The sequence below is a fragment of the Phaenicophaeus curvirostris genome, chromosome 1 (assembly GCF_032191515.1).
Source record: "Phaenicophaeus curvirostris isolate KB17595 chromosome 1, BPBGC_Pcur_1.0, whole genome shotgun sequence".
Classification (NCBI taxonomy): domain Eukaryota; kingdom Metazoa; phylum Chordata; class Aves; order Cuculiformes; family Cuculidae; genus Phaenicophaeus; species Phaenicophaeus curvirostris.
The window spans coordinates 58,408,062-58,426,704 of NC_091392.1; the positions used below are offsets into that span (position 1 = coordinate 58,408,062).

The following is an 18,643-nucleotide window of genomic DNA, read 5'->3' on the forward strand; positions in this document are numbered from 1 at the left end:
GCTATGTAGTAGCACCGTCATGCAAAATGAGGTCAGAAATACTAAACAGAATTTGCAGTATCCATCTGGCTCTCTGGAAGATGAGTGACAGAAAAAAAAAATCCTACTGTTGTCGGGCAAATGCTATCATTCACGAGAAGGAATCAAAATACAAATTCTACAATAAATAAAGAAAATTATGCAAAATAATTTGGGAAGGCATAAGAGACCTGTGATTGCTGTTGATACAGATACATTTGGACTAAACAGGAAAGATGAATTATTGATAATTCTTAATTTGTTACTAAACATGTTGAATAACAGTGTAAAACACACTCTAAAGCACAGTTTACACATCCTGGATTCCAGATGAGCTAATACCAGATAGCAGCCTGCATTTCACAAATGACTTATTTCAGCAATTTGCTTGAGAAATTAGATCAAGCACACTAAGGCAAGTCCTTATTAGGCACCACCACATGGACTAGCAAGAAGACTGTTCAGTAAATATAATAAAGAACCAGAGGTTCAAGGAAACCATGTCTGCTCTTGTTAGATTATCACAGCACACTTCTCAGTGCCCCACTGAGATTTGCCGTTCAAAGATTTATGGGCAAACCCCATAGATATGGCAACCCAGGAATGTTTAATCATTACAGAAGAGCTATTTGTCTAGAAAGAAAACAGAAAAAAATGTTAAAAACATAACCAAGACAAGCAGTGTTGCAAATGGAAGAGAAAGTTAGGTTTCTGGCTTATTATATAGCTACCAATTTAACACAGTCTCCTCTCATCTGCAGTGAGGTCAGAAGACATAAGCCTCTCAAAGCATTTCTCCCACTACTGGACCAGAGAAAAAGTTAAAGAAAACTAAGAGGCACTCTGGCTCTGTGCATTTTGAGGATGTGCAGGATGATATTTTGACAGCATTTATGCCATGGTAGAAGTAATAAACTTGTATTCAAACACTGTACAGCAATAAAAAGGATCAAATTAAAAGATTCATTGGCTGTAGAAGGAAAGACTATTTAACACATGACGCAGTCTGAAAACATTGATAGCTACTGATTTTCAGATTAGATGGCTCTAACTGTGTATTTTGTTAGCTGATGGTTTTGTTTTGTATATGCTACATTATGCACAACTGCTGTTAAAAGAAATCAGGAAAGGTGTAGTAGTTGGCACTGACTTGTGCAAAACAAGAAAGAGAGTAACCTTTTGTAACCGTGATCCACGTGCCCATGCTGGAGCAGAAAATAAGTTTGGTCTCCTCCCAACACATCTTTATTAAAATTATCACACATCTTGACAGAATTTGGCAGATAAAATAACTTGGTGCATCTCATTTCAATTAGTTTCAGATTCCAACTGCTGGATCTTGTTATTAATTTGTCTGTTCAGTCAAAGGGCATGCTACTATCAGATGGCTTCTCCTTGCACAGGTACTTCCACACTGTATTCAAATCAATTATAAACCTTCTGTTAAAGAGTTTCAAGCAATTGGATTTTTGTGGCATGCTCTGTTTTTCTTGTTTTTCAAACCTTGAATCACTCTTGAAGCTCTTTTGCAAACCTCTCCAAATCTTTCCACATCCTTCTTCAGTAGGGACACTGGAATAGGATGTCCAGAAATGGCTTTGCTTTGCCCATAGATAACCCCACCTCATGCCCTTATTGCCCATTTCCATCAAAACAGGCACATTTAGCATCCACAGTGCACTGAGAGCTCCTGTGCAGTTGGATGATCCCAGCAACCATGATCCCAGAGACCTTTTCAGAGCTGCTGCTTTCTGAGAGGCAGCCTCTTGTTCTGTGAGGATGACTGGCACTTTTTGTTCCCAGTTGCTTGACCTTGAATCTGTCTCCACTGAGACATGTATTGTCTGAGCATGCCAAAAGATGGCTTTGTAAGCTATGAGTGACCCAACCCATTATGCGTGGTTACACTGAGTCTTGCTTCACTTGAAAACTTATATCATCCATCTATCAACTCACTGACAAACTATTAAATAACATTGAGCCAATAACTAATCTCTGCAGCTGCACTAGTAACTCTCCCATACAGAGTGATAATTTCCAATTAGTAAACAGAACTTAGCTAGTTTCTCATAAGTTTTTCTGTATTTATTTAGTATAGTCCTAATGCTTTAATCTGAATGTCGTGCTGTAGTAAGTTAAATATCACATAGATATTGGAGCATATTACAGTAACATAGCCCCTCTGCAAACTAAGCTTTTAATTACTTAAGAAATACCAAGATAATTTGGCAGACTCAGTGCTCACGAAGTATTGACACCCACAACAAACCTTTTATAGACATCCCAACATAGACAAGTGTGTGCTTGCAAAAGGTACTAACAGACTTCAAATATGTTTCCAGGCACTGAAAGAGCTAATGTCTATCTCAGCAGCACCAACAGCACTGGAACATAAGTACTTATTGCTCAAGCACTTAACTCCTCTTCTGGGACTACAGAAGCTTTCCTGTATTTCACACTCTTAGCTGTGTCACATTACAGATGAACAAGCCATCAAGTGCACTGAAACAATGATTTGCTTGGGGGGCAAAACCCCAGCCAAATCAAAACCTCCAGCAGAGAAGAGAGAACACAAGTAGCGCTATTCACTTTGAGACATTCACTGAGTATTGTGTCTGGGACTCTGTGCTCATACCCTCATATAAAGTAACTGTGTGCTATGAAACCTGCTGATGACAGAAAGTTGGATGGCATCTGTAGAAAGTAAGGCTGGAACATTAAATGGGATATGTTGGATGACCTTTTGGGCTGGTGTAGTAGAAATAGGAAGAAGCTCAAAAGCACAGCCCCAGGTCGTGTACCTGAGGACCACAAACCAGAACCTCCGCTGTAAACTGGGAGATCATCAGTAGGAAACTACAGAGGAGAAGAAAGGCCTGGATGTATTACGCAACTGAAGGAAGACTGTAAGTTGCCCATGTGAAAAGGCAAATACAGACACGAAATACTTCAGGCAAGGGACTTCCAGCAGAGAAAGGGAAATGCCATGCCACTATACAAAGAATTGATCAGACCTTGTTCAGGAACAGTCCTTCTCATCTGTATTTGAAACAGGGCAAGTACAAACAAAAACAGGTGGCAGAAAGGGCTGCTGGATTGATAACTGTCTTTCAGAGAAAAGTTTACCAGAACATAGCATATGTAGAGCTGGAAAAGGAAAGCAGGATACCATTGCTCTTCACAGATAAATCAGAGAAAGTTTGTATTTGACTCAAGAACAACTGACCAGGAATAAATATAGCATAGTTTCTAATTATCAAAGCAAAGTGTCCCACTATGAAATAGGATAGTAGTGGGACTAACATCTGCATAATCTTCAGATTTTTATTACTAACTTTGGTAAGCTTATGAAGTTTAAGGGTGACAGTGTTACTTGCAACAAAAGAGCACTGCACTAGACAACAAGGCCATTTCCCATCCTGTGACTTACAGACATTGTTTTGTGACAGCAGTTTACAGACAACTGTGGTTGGGTTATCTTTGTACACCAGAAGGAGTCTGTAATGAAACCATGTCTGGACCACCCAAACATAAACCAACTCTGAAAACTTGTTTACAGTGACTTAGAAAAGGAGGGAAAGAGGGGAACATGTAGAAAGAGGGAACATGAAAACAAGAAGAACACATTCCTTCAGACACCAACATCCTTACCTCCCATGAGGAAGAGAAGCCCCGCCACATACTGCATAAGGCCTCGATCCCAACAGCACCCCAGCACCCCGATAATCCATCCAAAGAGGATGATGGCCACAGCCATGCCCATGAAGCCAGCTGTCATCCTGCGCAGATCTGCAGCGGGGAAGATGATAGAAAAACAGCGTGCTTGTAAACAGTGATAAATTATCATCATCAGAAGTTCGTAACAGTCTTAATCCAATATGCTACTGATCTGCAAGGTCTTCAGTGTGTGTTGGCACGGGATAATTTGAGTAAGGAAGGTTCAGACGGAGGACAATCTATAAATTAACATACTAGCTTTGGCTGAAGGAGCAGGGGGAGGTGACCATTTCACCCACGCAATGAAGTTCAGTGCAGATGCATCCAAGCAACTTGTGACAACTTGCTCAGGAATTAGAAGTTGTAAAATGGCCTTCCTGCAATGCTGTGCCTAAAACCTCTAGTATCTGGATGGTAGCACAGATTTATTTAAATCCTGCCTCCACATCGGCATCTTTCATTCTGCTGCCTGCAGTGGACGTGCGTCCTCAAACCGATGTGCTAAGAGGTCTCTATGCTTTGCTCCAGCACAGAGGATTTACCTCTGTTCTGACCTGCTTTGTGACCTTGGAAAGTCACTGATCCCCTCTGGGCCGTGGCTTTCCATGAGTAAGTTAGGGCATAGAGTCTTGCTGTCCACCAGTGCTATGTGTGAAACTGGGTACCTCCAGGACGGGGAGGCACTCAGATTTTCTGGGGTCAGAGATAGTATATGTGCTGCAGATACACAGCTGGGGCACAGGACACTTTGTTGACCTCTCTTCTATCTAGATGGTGACCTTGTCAAATGAGTTTTGGTGAGGACAGTTTTGAGTGCTACAGGGAGCTCTGAGAGTAGGAGAAGGGCAGGGGATTGGAGGGAAGCATTCTGTGCTCTGCAAGTCGGGACTAAGTACTGTATCTGATAGGACTGCATGGGGTTTCATGCATTTATTTATTTCATTTTTTTCATAACTGCATTTATTTCATAACTGAAAGAAAAAGAACTCCTAGACCTAACTTAAGGAACCTTTAAATTAAGACTGTGCTATATCCCATATTTGCCTTCTGCAAAAAGACTGGGAGTCTTGGGATCTCTCCTCCTGCATGTGCGGGGAACAAGAAATCTTCACAGCTGTTTTTGATGTGAAATCTGGGCAGGGATTTTCTGGCAACTAAAACAGTAAGGACTGAGAGATGAAGAGCATCTTTACACCTTCAAATAATGGAACAGATGGGGGCATCTTCACTAACATTTGATCGTTCCCTGTCACCCTTCATGCACAGAAACTTTAAGCACTGATATATCAAGAGTATATATGCTGGGAAAATTCCAGCCAAGTCAGCTCTCCAAGCATTTGTTTCCTTCTTGAAACACTTTTTTTTGTTTTCATAGCAATGATCTCTCTTTCAAGAGACAGAATACTTATGACAAAGGGAGGAACATTTGAAAACTGTGAATCATCCACCAGTCTCTGTGGCAGCCTTTCTCCATGGATGGCCTTCAACTGTTTCTCAGTTTCTGTTATCTTTTACCATTTTTCACAGTGGATCAAAAGGACCACCAATACCAGCAGTACAGATTCAGTGAAATTTGTGAACAGTGATAAACAAGCATCATCAGAGACTTATAAAACTCCTTATCCCAAATCCTATGTCCACAAGTGTGCTGGGATGGAATTATTTGATTCAGTGGAAGTCAGTTTACTCAGGGCTGTGTTCATTATAGCAATTCATATGCAAAATGCAGTTGCAACCCCTCCCTTAAAATGATAACTGGTTCCTATAGGCTGTCACTGGTTTTCACAAGGATTCCTTCTGAAAACATAAGGATTACAAGGGCTTTGGCTTACTAGTGACCAGGGCCCTTTCAATAAGATATATATCTTAAATTTTATATCTTTACCTTAGGTTTTGTGACTATCTCACAAAAATCCAATCAAATTCCCTCAAAGCATTTGATGTATTCAAGGAGGTCTGGTGCAGAAAAGAAAAAGAATTTCCTGTGGAAACATGTATTTCCCACAGGTAATGCTTGTCTGTTTCTTGGGAATTTGTCAGAGTGCTTTCTAAAACAAACAGTAAAGGTTAGTAAGCACCTTTGATGGCAGAGGATCTTCCTACTTTTCAGTCCATAACGACACGGCCTCCATTTGAAAGATAGTTAAAAACATAGAATGTTTACTGTTTTCTATATCCTCTTAAAACACAGCACAACATGACTCTCAGAAGCTCTGCACAGCGGTCTGTGTCAGCTCAGCAACACTCATTTTCACTTGCCACTGCTGCCTCTGAGTAACAGCACTTGCTGGTCCTAGTGGAAACATACTCTTAATAACTTACTTTTAATAAGTTGAATTTAAATACCTTTATTCAGTGCAAGATGTTAGTAACTCCTCAGATCTACCACAAAAACTAGCTCATGGAGCAAGTTTTCATAGGTCCTAGAGGGGATCACAAGCATTCCCACGCCCTATATACCAAACTAAGGGATGTTATTTACCCCTCTACAATCAGTGTGAATTTTGGCATTGAAAAGAAGAGTTAAAGTAGCAGGAACAAAATTAGGGCCCAGTTTTGAGGTTTGTTTCACTTGACCTCTCTTCCTGAAGGAACTCAAAATTCTCTTTCTAACAACACAGCAAAATCCATCAGCATCTTAACTCTGGACTTACATTATGTCTTGAAATAAAACCTGAAAGCTAACTTCTGACAGACAATGAACACCACATATAAACAAACCTTTGGGAATATAGTTACAGGGCACAAATAAGGAAGGTATAACACTGTTCATTCTGTAAAACCTATAATGCAGAAGTTGGTTTTCAGTGTTTTGCCTGTTTGACCACTAGTTTCAATGTTTTACTACAAGGACTTACATGCCCCTGTCACTTGTGGGTAAAAGTGCAATATTATCTTCCCACTCGTGTTTTAAAGACATTGTCTTCATCCTGTTTTCTTTTTTATATTAGCAAACTAAATGCTGTGTGTGAATATCTTCCTCTTGGGAGTACTTTCCATGCCTAGCACTGCTACAGTGCTGCTGCATGAAGGTAACTAAATTCTGATTGAAAACCAATGTGGATCATCAGGCAAGGAATAGAGGCATCATGTTCATGTAGGCTGAAAACAACAAATTTCTTGATTGATAGCACTGGAGAACGGATAGGGAACAAAGTAATCCAATTCCCATGACTGAAACTGAAATGGCAAATTTGAAAGCCACAAGCTTTGTGAATCATGATGAAAAGAGAAGCATTAGCATTTTAGACAACCTCCTTATAATAGAGAAAGATTCTCATAAAACAACATGCATTTCCTAAAAGCATTTTAGTCTTCCGATGCAGAATATTAACTCTAAAGGTTTTCTGAAGATAAAGAAAGGCAGAAGAGCTGATTAAGATCCATTTATTTCCAAGCAGCATGTGGTAGAAGGTTCTCTCTGTCAGTTTGCAAATGCCAGCGCCCTTCATTTCACCCTGATATCTGTCCATCTGTATTTGTTATGAGTAAGAAAGTAATTCATGCTGGTTGTCACATTGTGGAAGAAGTTTCACACCCCAGCAGCTGCAAACATAACATGTTCTGAAGCAGCGTTGCTTCTTGAAATTTCAATATGCCTTTCTGACTTCTGATATTCTGCCCTCTTCCTTGAAATTGCAAGTCATCTTTATAAAGCAAGGGCTCAGCCCCCCTGTTGATATTTCTCTATCTTCATTTCCAGAAATGAGTTTAATGATACTCTCAAAATTTCAGAGAATTCTTTCCTCACAACACCTACAGTAAGGAAAACACAAGTCAGTTGCAAAGGTTCTAGGACAAATCCCTGTGGCCAAGTCTCCACAGCAAATTGTCTGTGGCCATAGGACAACTCTACATGGCCAACTCTCTGCTGCTAACTCTCCATGGGACAACTCTACATGGCCAGCTCTCCATGGGGGCAAATCTATGTGTGGAAGCCCAAACACTAACACTAACCTTAACTGTAGCTCTTACCTTAATCTTAACTATAACCCTAACCCTGATCGTCCCTGTGTAGAGTTGTCCCCATGGAGAGCTAGCTGCATAGAGTTGTCCCACAGAGAGTTGTCCACATGGCAAAGACTTGGCCACAGAGAGTTGGCTGCAGAGATTTTCCCTCCCCGCTTGTGAAAGATAGGGAAATCAAGATGAGAACAGTCAACCTACCCCTGGTTATGTGAAAACCTTGTGGAGGAGTGCAATAACTGAATCTACCTCACCTGGATATCTGGCCAGCCCTTTGGACATCTTTCACTTTGAGAACTGCTTTTTCTCAAGCACTTGTTGCCATATCAAACTACAGTTCTTGTTGTAAGACCACCAGAAAGTGCAATACTGTTGCAAATATCTTTTCAGACACCCATCTTATATCTCCCCATTTATTCTCCCAATACAGAAAGGTCCGTAGGGACTAAAGACTCTGAAGTCAGTATCCAGAATAACTAGAACAGACTAGAAGACTGGATATAGCGCTGTTCTTTCTTGAGATGCCTCAGCAAAAGGGGAATACAAAAAGGAAATCACAAATGTATTTCTGTGCTTGTTAGGACCAAATGTCAGAATATAGTATTGACATAAGCAGAAATAGACTGGGATACCATAACTCTTTAGCATAATCCTTCACTGCAGGTCACTTTGATCTATACTCTCCTGTACTAAATTCATACTCATTTGTCTTTATCAGTCTGGGATTAAAAAATTTTTACTTGGAAAGAGTATCACTCTTGTGATCACTCCTTTTTCATCTTTTACAAACTAATATATGTATAGGAAAATGTTCAAGAACTGCTCATAGCCCAAGAGCACAATTTACCAGACTTCACTAAGTTTTGTCAAAATTCCTTCTCTTACAAAGAATCAGCAGCACAGAAGTACCTTCCTCTGACATCATCCCTTCTCTTACCTCACCCAGACAGGAAGCGTCATAAACTGGCTATGGTCTGTGCTGGTCATCATGTCCCTCAGGATGAAGTGTACAATGGACATCCTGGCATATGATCTATTCTTATCTAGACAGACTACCTATCCAGACTTCCTCCATCTCCTTAAGTGTTCTTGCAGTTAATCAAAACAGAAACAACCACAAAAGGCAGGTGCCAGCTGTGGACTGTTGGCAGTTCAGCCTGCCTTCCTTCATAAGAAACCCCAGCAACTTGAGTCAGGTGAGCAGTTCATCAGAGAAGGAATGAAGTCCTGTCTTCTACCAAGGCTGACACCTCTCGTAAACCAACAGAGGGAGGGAGCATCCCAAACCAGGTCACACACTGGTGTGTTACCATCCAAAAACCATTCCTCCAGTATTTGGGAAAAATCACAGGGGCCTGAGAAATTCTGCAGTGACTGAAAGAGTCACCTGGAGTTTAAATATCAAGTCCTGATTTTGGTCTTGCCTTTTGCTTAAGTAGAGCAGAGAAAAGACAAAACAGAACCAGCAGATATGAGAGAGATTTAAGGAGGCAGTAGAGAAGGATGGAAACAAAGCTTTTTTAAGTGCAGAGGGAAAAGGTGAGAGAAAATGTCCCATGAAGCTGAAAAGGATATTGGTGTTGTCAATGCACAAAGGAGGCCTTTGCACAGCAGAAATTTAACAAATCAGATGCAGTTCTACTGTAGAAGGCAGAAAACTTATATTAGGTCTTGGGAGAAAGATAGCTATGGATACTATCCCATGGAAGGATTCAGTCTTTTGCTCCAGTGCTAGTTCTCCTTCTGCTGAAAAAGAAACTTTGACCAGAGAAGAAAAAGATTTTTTTGCTACTTGCTGTGTTGCAACTCATATTTGAGTGACAGCAAGCTAGGAAGGAAGGAAGGAAAAGCTTTGCCCTTACAACCCCTGATGTAGTGGGCCAGAGCAGCTGAGCCTATGCCAAAGCACCACTCCACTCTACTCCACTCCACCCTACCCTACCCTACTCTACTCCTCTCCTCCTCTGATTCTGGAGAGGAGATCTTTTTTTTAATCAGAGGTTGATAATTTCTACTTATCCACCGATGTTCAAGAGCTGATCTTGAAGAGTCTTTCTCCAAATTTAGTATCTGGTATTTTAGCACTGCAACATATGACCAGCTAGGAACATTTCCAAGCTTTGGTTTCAGAAGAGTACACTTATAATTTGCCCAGTCAACCCTTTCATCCCTCCTCTCCTTCTCTCATTCCCTAGAAACAGGGAAGAAAGTCTGAGGAACCTGCATTTTTGGCCATGCTTCTTCATATTCATAACTTTAATCCTTCCTGCTCCTGCTGAGTGAGGCCACACAGAGCAAACATTTCCCAGCTGTAGCCATGCTAAGAGGCTTTTCGTTACACAGCTTTTATGGATTATGCAGATGTTGAAGAATTTGAGGCACAGGTAATAATAACATGGATTCTGCTCAATTTCAATGTGAACTTTTGGACTTTATCATATCAGAGATGTGCTTTTAAAATTTTTTCTCCATTCCTGTTCTCTTGAAAAATTCATGGAGTACACAGTTCTTTATGCTGGACATTCTTAATTTAAGTGACTTCTCCCTTGAGTCACCACACCAAAAGTAAGATCTTGTTGGGGAGCATGAACCACACAGTCCCTCAGTTTGTCCAGAAAGTTCATTCCTGGAGGATGTGAGGCACCATCTCCCTGCTCCCAGCACCTCCAGACACAGCAGCAGCAGGAGAGGCCAGGCAGAAAGATCAGATTTCTAAATGGAAATTTTCCTGCATTCTCCAGTGGTCTGGAAGAAAGCTGCAGTGGGCTCTGGATTTCAGGGCAAAGGCCTTTGCTGCTAAGTGCTTTCCATGCTGGTGAGAAGTGCTTCTTTGACAGCACTGAGGACCAAGCTACACCCTTTATCCCCCACTACTAGGTACAGTGCACAGGAGGAAACACAGCACAGGGCATCAGTGCAGCTTCACCACACAGTACTGCCAGGGCATTGCAGGCACCTAGAGACGCCTTGGGGCCAGCAGTGTCTCCAGCACCCCTACCTGTGACAAACTGAATGTCTGGAGAGAACAGCTTAGTGAGGTCTGCTTTCCCCGAAATTAGTGGCAGCGCTGGTTACTCCAAAGCTTTACTCTAAAAATCAGACTTCCACCTGTCTCACAGGGGGTGCCACGGAAGATCAAACACCACATTTTTTTTCAGAGGCATTCAGGTAATAATAATGTACAGAGTACAATAACAGTTGAGTAAAAATAATCTGGATACAGAAAGCCACATATCACATTATATATATGGTCATGGCTTTACTGTCTAGTTTACATAAGTCTGCTTCCACAGGGAGCACACTCTGCTCTGTTACACTGCTTTTTACACGCCAGTCAGCAGCACAGTTATCTATGTGTCCACTAAATACATGGACATATAGATAAATACAAGGCTATTAAAATTTAATCTTCAGTTAGAATCTCTTGAACCACTTCTTGCAAAGGTGGCCAGGGCTCATCAGGGCCTGAAGGAAGCAGAAGAAAAAACAGAAATAATTTTTTCTCCTTTTTTTTTGTCAGTGAGAAGAGAAGAGAGGAAAAATCAGATGGAGAATGAAAGAGAGTGATGAGGAAAAGTAAAGGAAAGTTTGTATTAAAGATGGCAAATGGAGTGAGAAAGGAAGCAAGACACGTAATTGAATGTAAAAGCCCAGTATCTGGCAGTGTTGAGTGTTTTGTAAAACGCAGATTGGTAAATCTCTTCCTGAAGCTCCTCCTGAAGACAAATGAAGTTGGAGGTACATAGGAATGGACCACAGGAGGAGCAGGAGGGATCCTACAGAAAAAGAAAGGTTTGGTAATCCCTCCTCTGTTTAACCTTCTTCCCTCTGCACTTGACTTCCCTGCCCTGCTGCCCATTCCAGCCCATCAACAAAGCCTTGACTGCATTCAGAAGTGACTAAAACATTATCCTAAAGGGTTTTACTCCCTTTCAGGCCCTGCCCCAACCACTAGTGCAATATCAAGCGGCACAAGCCTGAGAAAAATCCTATCATAAAGCATTCAGAGGAGCATGTTTGATAAATGGCTGGGGATGGTATCACAGCTTTATCAGTGCTCCAGCACTCTGCTCAAACATACTCTTCCACAGACCCCAGCATTAAACAATTTAATTCAGGAACTATGAAAGGTGTATTCTGTTTTTTAAAAGAGACTGCTTAATGCAAGTGAGGCTGGGTTAGGGGAAAGAGACGAAGAAGGATGGAGGAGAAGGAGAAAAGAAGTACAGAAAAACATTTAAAGCTGTGAAAAAACACTCTCCCTTATGGAGAAATTTTGATTTTGAAGTTTACTCTTCTATTAACATTTAAATTGAAAGGCGTTTCTTCCAAGCTCCACAGAGGAAACCAGAAAATCTGCATTTAAATAGATACCATTTAAAAGTGGGGAAAAAAATATATATCAGCATTGAATGCTTCTCCATTTGTCTGAAAAGAACCTCACTTATAGATTATTATTAATTTTTTTCTTTTTTCTTTGTGTGTGCTAAAAAGAGAAATGGAAGTACATTAAAATTCTGCTTGGCATGAGGAGGCGGAGGGATGGCTGCTTAATTGCCCAAAACACAAGTTTTGAGCTCAGATATTCTCCAGGAGGGTCTCTGGAGCCTGCAAGAGGCAGTCCAGCCTGCTACCAGGGATGGGGCCAAGTAAGTCCTCTCCTGCCTAGTCCTGGTGCCACAGTGCCTATTCCTGAGGGGCTGCATACTCTCACTGAAATGCCCACCTTGCTGGAGTCATCGCCAGGGCTGCCAGACCCAGCTGAAGAATCAGACCTTCTGCAATTTTGTTAGACATCTCTGGGCCTTCAGGACACCATCTAGAAATAAGGGCCATGCACCTCCCCAAAAGGCATCTATGCCCAGCTGTTACGTGTGGTGTTAACTGGAGTGTCATTGGAGGAGAGTTCACAAAGAGTCAGTGGGACTTAGGGAAGCTGTGCTCAGAGGGTTCAGAGAGAAGTCCTGGGTCAAGAAGAGGTGTCCACACATTGACCAACATTTCACATCACGCTCTTGTCTAGTACATTGTTGCCTGGGGGCTCTGCACAGCCCATCACAAACCCAGAAACCTTGTATAAGATTTGGATCTAGTGTTTTGTAGAGTGCTACCTCTTCTCCTGCACCAAAAGCAGCTCGAGCAAGAAACAGCAAGAGCAGCCTGCAGAGCAGGGGAGAGCTGAAATCCCCAATGCACACACAGCAAGGTGGAAAGCTGGAAATTAATAACGGCAATATCCCCCTGCTGTATAGGTAGGTTCTCCCTGCCTCCTGCCCTCACGTGCTTATTCCTGCCTCCCCTCTGTCTGAAGTGACCATTCTGAGGCTCAGCCTTGTCAAGTGCCAGTGCCCCATAGCCCAAGTGTTGGCCATCTGCTTACATACAGAGGGATGAGCAGGAACATGGTAGGAAGAAGAGAAGTTCCTGCTTGTGACAGAGGGGCCTCTCACTGGCTGTGTCTGCTGCAGAATCTCCATTTCTTGGGTTTTGTCATGAGTAGTGAAATTTAATTTCACCTGCCAGCTGCACTCAGGTAACAACAAAGATCCACCTGCGTGTGGTACTTGCTCTAATTCCAGGGCACAATGGGCTTTGTTGCCAGTGAAAAATCCTCTGGACAATCCAATATATTAATAATAATATGCATTCTCTTTTTTCCCCACCTCATTTTCAAACTCATTCCTGCAGAAAAGGTCAGACACATCTACCCCTGAGTAGTACATTATCAGGCAGCTCAACAGCCTTTTCTGCAGTGTGAAAAGGGAACAAACAGGAGCGAAGTAGGGTTGGTGCCCCAGAGGCTCAGCTACGGACTCTGGTGTGTTTCACTTCCAGGTCACTGGTCTGAATCTAGGTCAGGTTGGTGCTGGCTGCAGTCTACGGTCCAAAAGCCAACCAGTCATTCCCGTGAAACAGCAGTTCCATACAAACCCAAAGGACAACCAACTACACCATGCTATGGCTCTTATTAGCTAGTAAAAATGCAACACAGATCTAACTTTTTGGTAGGGTCTGGGCACTTCTCCTCCTTCTGCCTCTGTAATGGATGGCTCCAGTGCTTCTAGCTGGGCTTTAGATTAACTTAAAAATAAAAACGACAACCAACCAAACAAAAAACCACAAGGCAGAAACACAGAAGATAAAACCAGGATGTGAGAGGGATTATTCAGTGATTCACGCACTAGCAGAGAGTCTATAAAGATGCAGATACTACTCTCTGCTGCCTCACAGACTTTCATGGTAGGAAAGTCCAGCTTTCTGTGCCTCAGTTCTCATAAATAAGGATAATCTCCTCTCATCGGGTTGTTCTGAGGATTGATAGATTAAAGATTGTGATCTGGGTTCTCTGCAACAATGGTACTAGAAGCCCTAAAAATGCCTTAGACAGATAAAAACTTTGCAGTAGGATACAGGAATTTTTATCAGTGGTGACTTTGAATACAATCTGATTAAAACTGAAAAAGCAGAGAGATGTAAATAAGCAAAACGGCAGCTCTCATCTGTATACAAGCACCTGTAAACTTATGGAGAACAAGTGAATGTCATGACTATTTCTTGGCCCAATCTGAAATTCTGGAACCAAGAGCCACAATCTTCCAGTTTGACACTGGGTCCCCATCAGAACCAGTTTTTGCAGCATGATCCTGTCTCTAGTCACTGGATCAATAAAGGCTGATGTGTCCTGCTGCTCAAGATCCAAACGGATTTGGCCAGCTTGCTCTCCTTGCCTTTCCATCTCCCCATTCCAGCTTCCCAGGCTTTCACAAGGAACAATCCCATTCTTCCTGGGGTCTCTAGCTATTTTTTTTCCTAGGCAGATGGCAATTGCTTCCTGAAAATAAATACATGACAAGAAGAAATGTTTAGTAGAAGAAGCAGGTGCCTGGAAAATAGATTCCCATTTGTCCTTCCCCCCCCCACCCCCGCCAAAACCCGATCATTTCCCTGTTAATAAGCTCGCTGACTATAATGTGGCACTGACCTTTCACAATTGATGCCAGTGACATTTTGACAGTTCCCCATATGGGCCTGCCGAAAGCAGAAGGAATATAAATTTGCGATTTGGTAAAAAGCTGGGTGAGCGGCCAAAGCAGCTTGGGGGAAGGAAGAGAAAACTGCCAATGAGCCAAACAAAAGCCCACTGCACAGATGTTACACACAGCAAAAATGAAAAGCACATCCACAGCTGGACGTACCCCAGCAAATACGTGCTCAGAAAAAAAGCCTTAGGCACCCATTAAGCCCAGTCTAGCCTGAGATGCTTCCCAACAGATTCTCCTCATGTGGCAAATTCAGGGAAAGTCTTTCCTAGCAGAAGGGAAATAGGACACGGCATTCAATCTGTGCAACCTATCTGGTTAACATCAGATGTCACAGGACTCGGCAGTTGCTCTAACAAGAAATCTTCAATATTTCCGCCAATGTGATCAGCCGTAGGGAAGCATCTATTTTCTAACACTATTTTGTGGAGTGCCTTTGAATTTACTTTTCAAGGTATCTGTGCACAAAACATCACTGACAGTTCACAGATTGGCTCAGCTACTTGGCACATGTCTCACCCACTGTACATCTTCCCCAAATTACATCTGTACTGAATCCCATACTATTTGGATAAAAACTAACTTCCAGGAGGAGGTCCAGTCATCATGTGAAAAGGTGAAGATGAGGAAAATGTTGCACTTAGCAGTTTGTTCATGTGGTTAATTAACCCCCACTGTTAGAAAGACAATCTTGTTCTTTCATTTAGATGTGTCTGGTTTCTGCTTCCAGGCACAGATATTGCTATGAGGTGAGGTAAATGGTGCTGTGATCACTCCCTTTCTTTCTGATCCCCATTTCAGCAACACTGAAACAACTTTTTCACTGAAGTCAGATGATCGTGTCTTTTACCATGGTTTATTGATACCTCAGTGGAAAATAATGGAGGTGGAGTTGCTGTATATATGCGTATGTATATAGTCATGTGTATAGTCAGTGGTACAACTGCTGTACATGGCTAACCAGTGAAGCAAAATTACTACTTAAATATAATGATTTCTTTGAATTTACTTTATTACAATGTAGGTCCTCTACACAAACAAGGCAGGAAGGCAGCACAAGGGTTCAGGTAAGCACACCCCACCTTGCAACTGAGAGGCAATGGAAAACGCTCTTCTCATCTCCAGAAACACAGAGCCAAATGTGGCCCCCAAAAGAGCTCTAACAAACTCCGAAGTGCTCTTTATGCAAGGGTAGTGGGAGCTACTGGTCAGCAGTAGCTGGTGGAGGTGGGCAAAAGAGAAAGCACAACCTTGGGAAGCTGTGTTCCTAGCATGGGCTAGGAACAGTAAGCCGAATGAAAAAAGTCAGGTTTACTGCTTTTGAGACATTTTCACTGAACTGGGTTTTGTGCTGAAGAAATAATAGTAGGGTAGCTGCTGGATCACTGTATCAACCATGTTCATTGGGAGTGTGAAGCCTAAGACCTTTCTGAAGCAATGTCACTTGATAGTGGCCAATGCTGGACTATGCGTGGGTGTTTCATGCGACTGCAGGACACAGATGTCTGCTACCAGCACGCAGGGGTTATTATGCTTGATGGGACTAGGAAGATGATGGCGGTTAGGAGTGCGAGGTGCCCAGCAGTAGTGACAGAGAGCATGCTGAATTTCACCATAGCTTGCTTGATCTGAAGTCAGAGACCTGTCAGACTTCAGAAAACAGTATGAAGTTGCTTCCAAAGCCAGTATACCATATTTAGCTCTTACCACTTCTGGTAGCAAATTACTTCATCTGAATTAACCAGTAGGATCGAACTTGGCACGTGAGACTACCTGGTATCATTAAATGAAGAGAGTGTGACTTAGTCATTAGTTGGCCACAGCTCTGCAAGCAGGTAGGGTTTTCATACATGGCACAGGAGAGAGCGAGCCATTGCTTTGTTCTAGCAGTGCTGGTGATACAGAATACTCCATAGATGTTCATCCAAAGCTTTTTTCTCAAGTCAGCTCATTCCCAGTTTTGTGTAGGGCCTCTCTGGCTCAGCACCTAATTCCCACCCCGTAGAGGGGCTAATTTGCTTCTCTGACTTCCTGAGTTGCTAATGAGCTGTGCTGTTATTTGCACTTTTCCAGGAAAGACCTATCCTTGCACGGGCTCCCCTGATGGCAGCCACGGTGGAAGCACTGGTTAGTGGCAGATTTTTCTCCAGCAAGCTTTAGCACTCCTGCTGCTACTATCATTACAAAACCCTACACCAAACTGGTGTAACTGTGGGAGATTTTCTGAGAAGTGATCATGTATTACTAGAAGTTGGCCAGTTTAAAGAGCCACTACTCACTGACTGACAGGGCAGGAGGATGAAAAATCTTGCAGCTGAATGTGGTCTTGTAGAACCTCTTAACCTTTTCAAGGAAAGCACCCCTCAGTTTTTGCTTAGGAAAATAGTGATTGCTGCTAATGCAGCTAAGTCCTGCAGGCAGCACTCTGTCTACGGCTCCAGGATCTGACAAAGTGAAATGTGGCTTGAGGTCTCTGAAGGGACTGGCACTTGCATGGTAAACAGAGTAGAATGGCCCCTGTTCCTAAGAATGCCACTACATGTTCTACAAGATTATCTAAGGTCACTTAAAACCGATAAAAAATAGTCACTTGTGGTGTTTCTTCATACTGTATAATTTTCGACTGCCATTTCAAACTCTGGATTATTGTTGTTACCACATGCCCACCAACCCAGAAGCTGAAGTCCCAGTACACAGGGTTGCGGAAATTTGCAGACTGCACAGTAACATGAGGATGAAGGTTGTTATCTGACTTTACCCTACCTACCTCAGCAATCAGCCTGGAGCAGGCCTGGCTATGTGTTTGGAGACATGCAAAAAGAGAGACAGGAAAAGAGGTGACAGTTCTAAATGTTTTGCAACCTGAATGTGACATTAATATATGTATGCAGTGTGTTCACAACACAAAGTATTTGTGCATAATCCTAATAAACACCATGTTCGACAGCAGTTTCACAAAACCACTCACTGATCTAGAAGTACTTGCCATGAAACAGATTCTCTAGAAAAAGGAAGTATCCTTTACTTAGTCAAGTCCTCGAATTAGTGGAAATCTAGAGCAACTCAAATAAGGTCTTGTAAAGTTTAATTACGCACAAGCATATTGAAATAACCGAACAGCTAAAAACCTGCTCCATAAAACACATGCTTAATTTCTGTGCCCCAGAAAAGAGTTTTAGTAAGCTTCCAAGTCTAGAAATACCAATATAGGATGCATTACCCACGTGACTCTTCTCTGTGGAAAGCACAGCTATCCTGTTTCTTTCACTGCATGATGGTCTGGTGACTGCACTTCGAAGTCAGAAAGTTCACCATACTACATGGTTTTCTCTATGCGTTCATCTTCAAGGCTGAGTCTGTGATACTGACATAGATCAGAAATGGTTTTGATGCAAACTGGAAGCTGACTTGCCCAACTACCTTGACATTTTCTTCACACTGCTCAGGTGATGTGGTGCTGCACATAGAGATATGCATATACGTGCAGTAGGTGGTCCATTTCCCCTTGGACGGTACCAGAACATCCCTGAGGCTGCTCTCATTGATGCAGGCTTCAGTCATGGCTGATGGTAGCATGCAATTCAGGACTGGCTGAGTGCAAATTCTCCATTTGGCCAGCTGTACCATCTCCTGCCCCTCATGACAAAAACTTCTTTAAAAGCTAAAGGAAGACAAGGTCCTACGTTAAATTTACATGGTCAGCTCAGAAACAGTCCAACTGGTTGTGGTCGTGAGCAGGCAGGTGCCCACTGGGGCTGAATCTCTGTCACTGGGGGCTATTTTCAGCCAGGGTGACAGCCCCATGTGTGCGGTCCTAGCCCTCACTAGGAACATCCCAAATCAAAATACAGACTCTGCCCCTGACATTAGGAAAAAATATTTACATCAGGAAAAAATATTTC

General features: G+C 42.4%; 1 protein-coding gene across 1 annotated transcript in view; it reads right to left on the minus strand.

The window, feature by feature from the left end:
• The window catches only part of TMEM178B (transmembrane protein 178B), a 229,168-nt gene that overhangs the window by 15,682 nt on the left and 194,843 nt on the right, over positions 1-18,643 (minus strand). Inside the window, exon 3 of the mRNA XM_069859138.1 lies at positions 3,670-3,807. Coding sequence (XP_069715239.1) covers positions 3,670-3,807 — 138 coding nt within the window. The remainder of the gene's footprint in view (positions 1-3,669; positions 3,808-18,643) is intronic.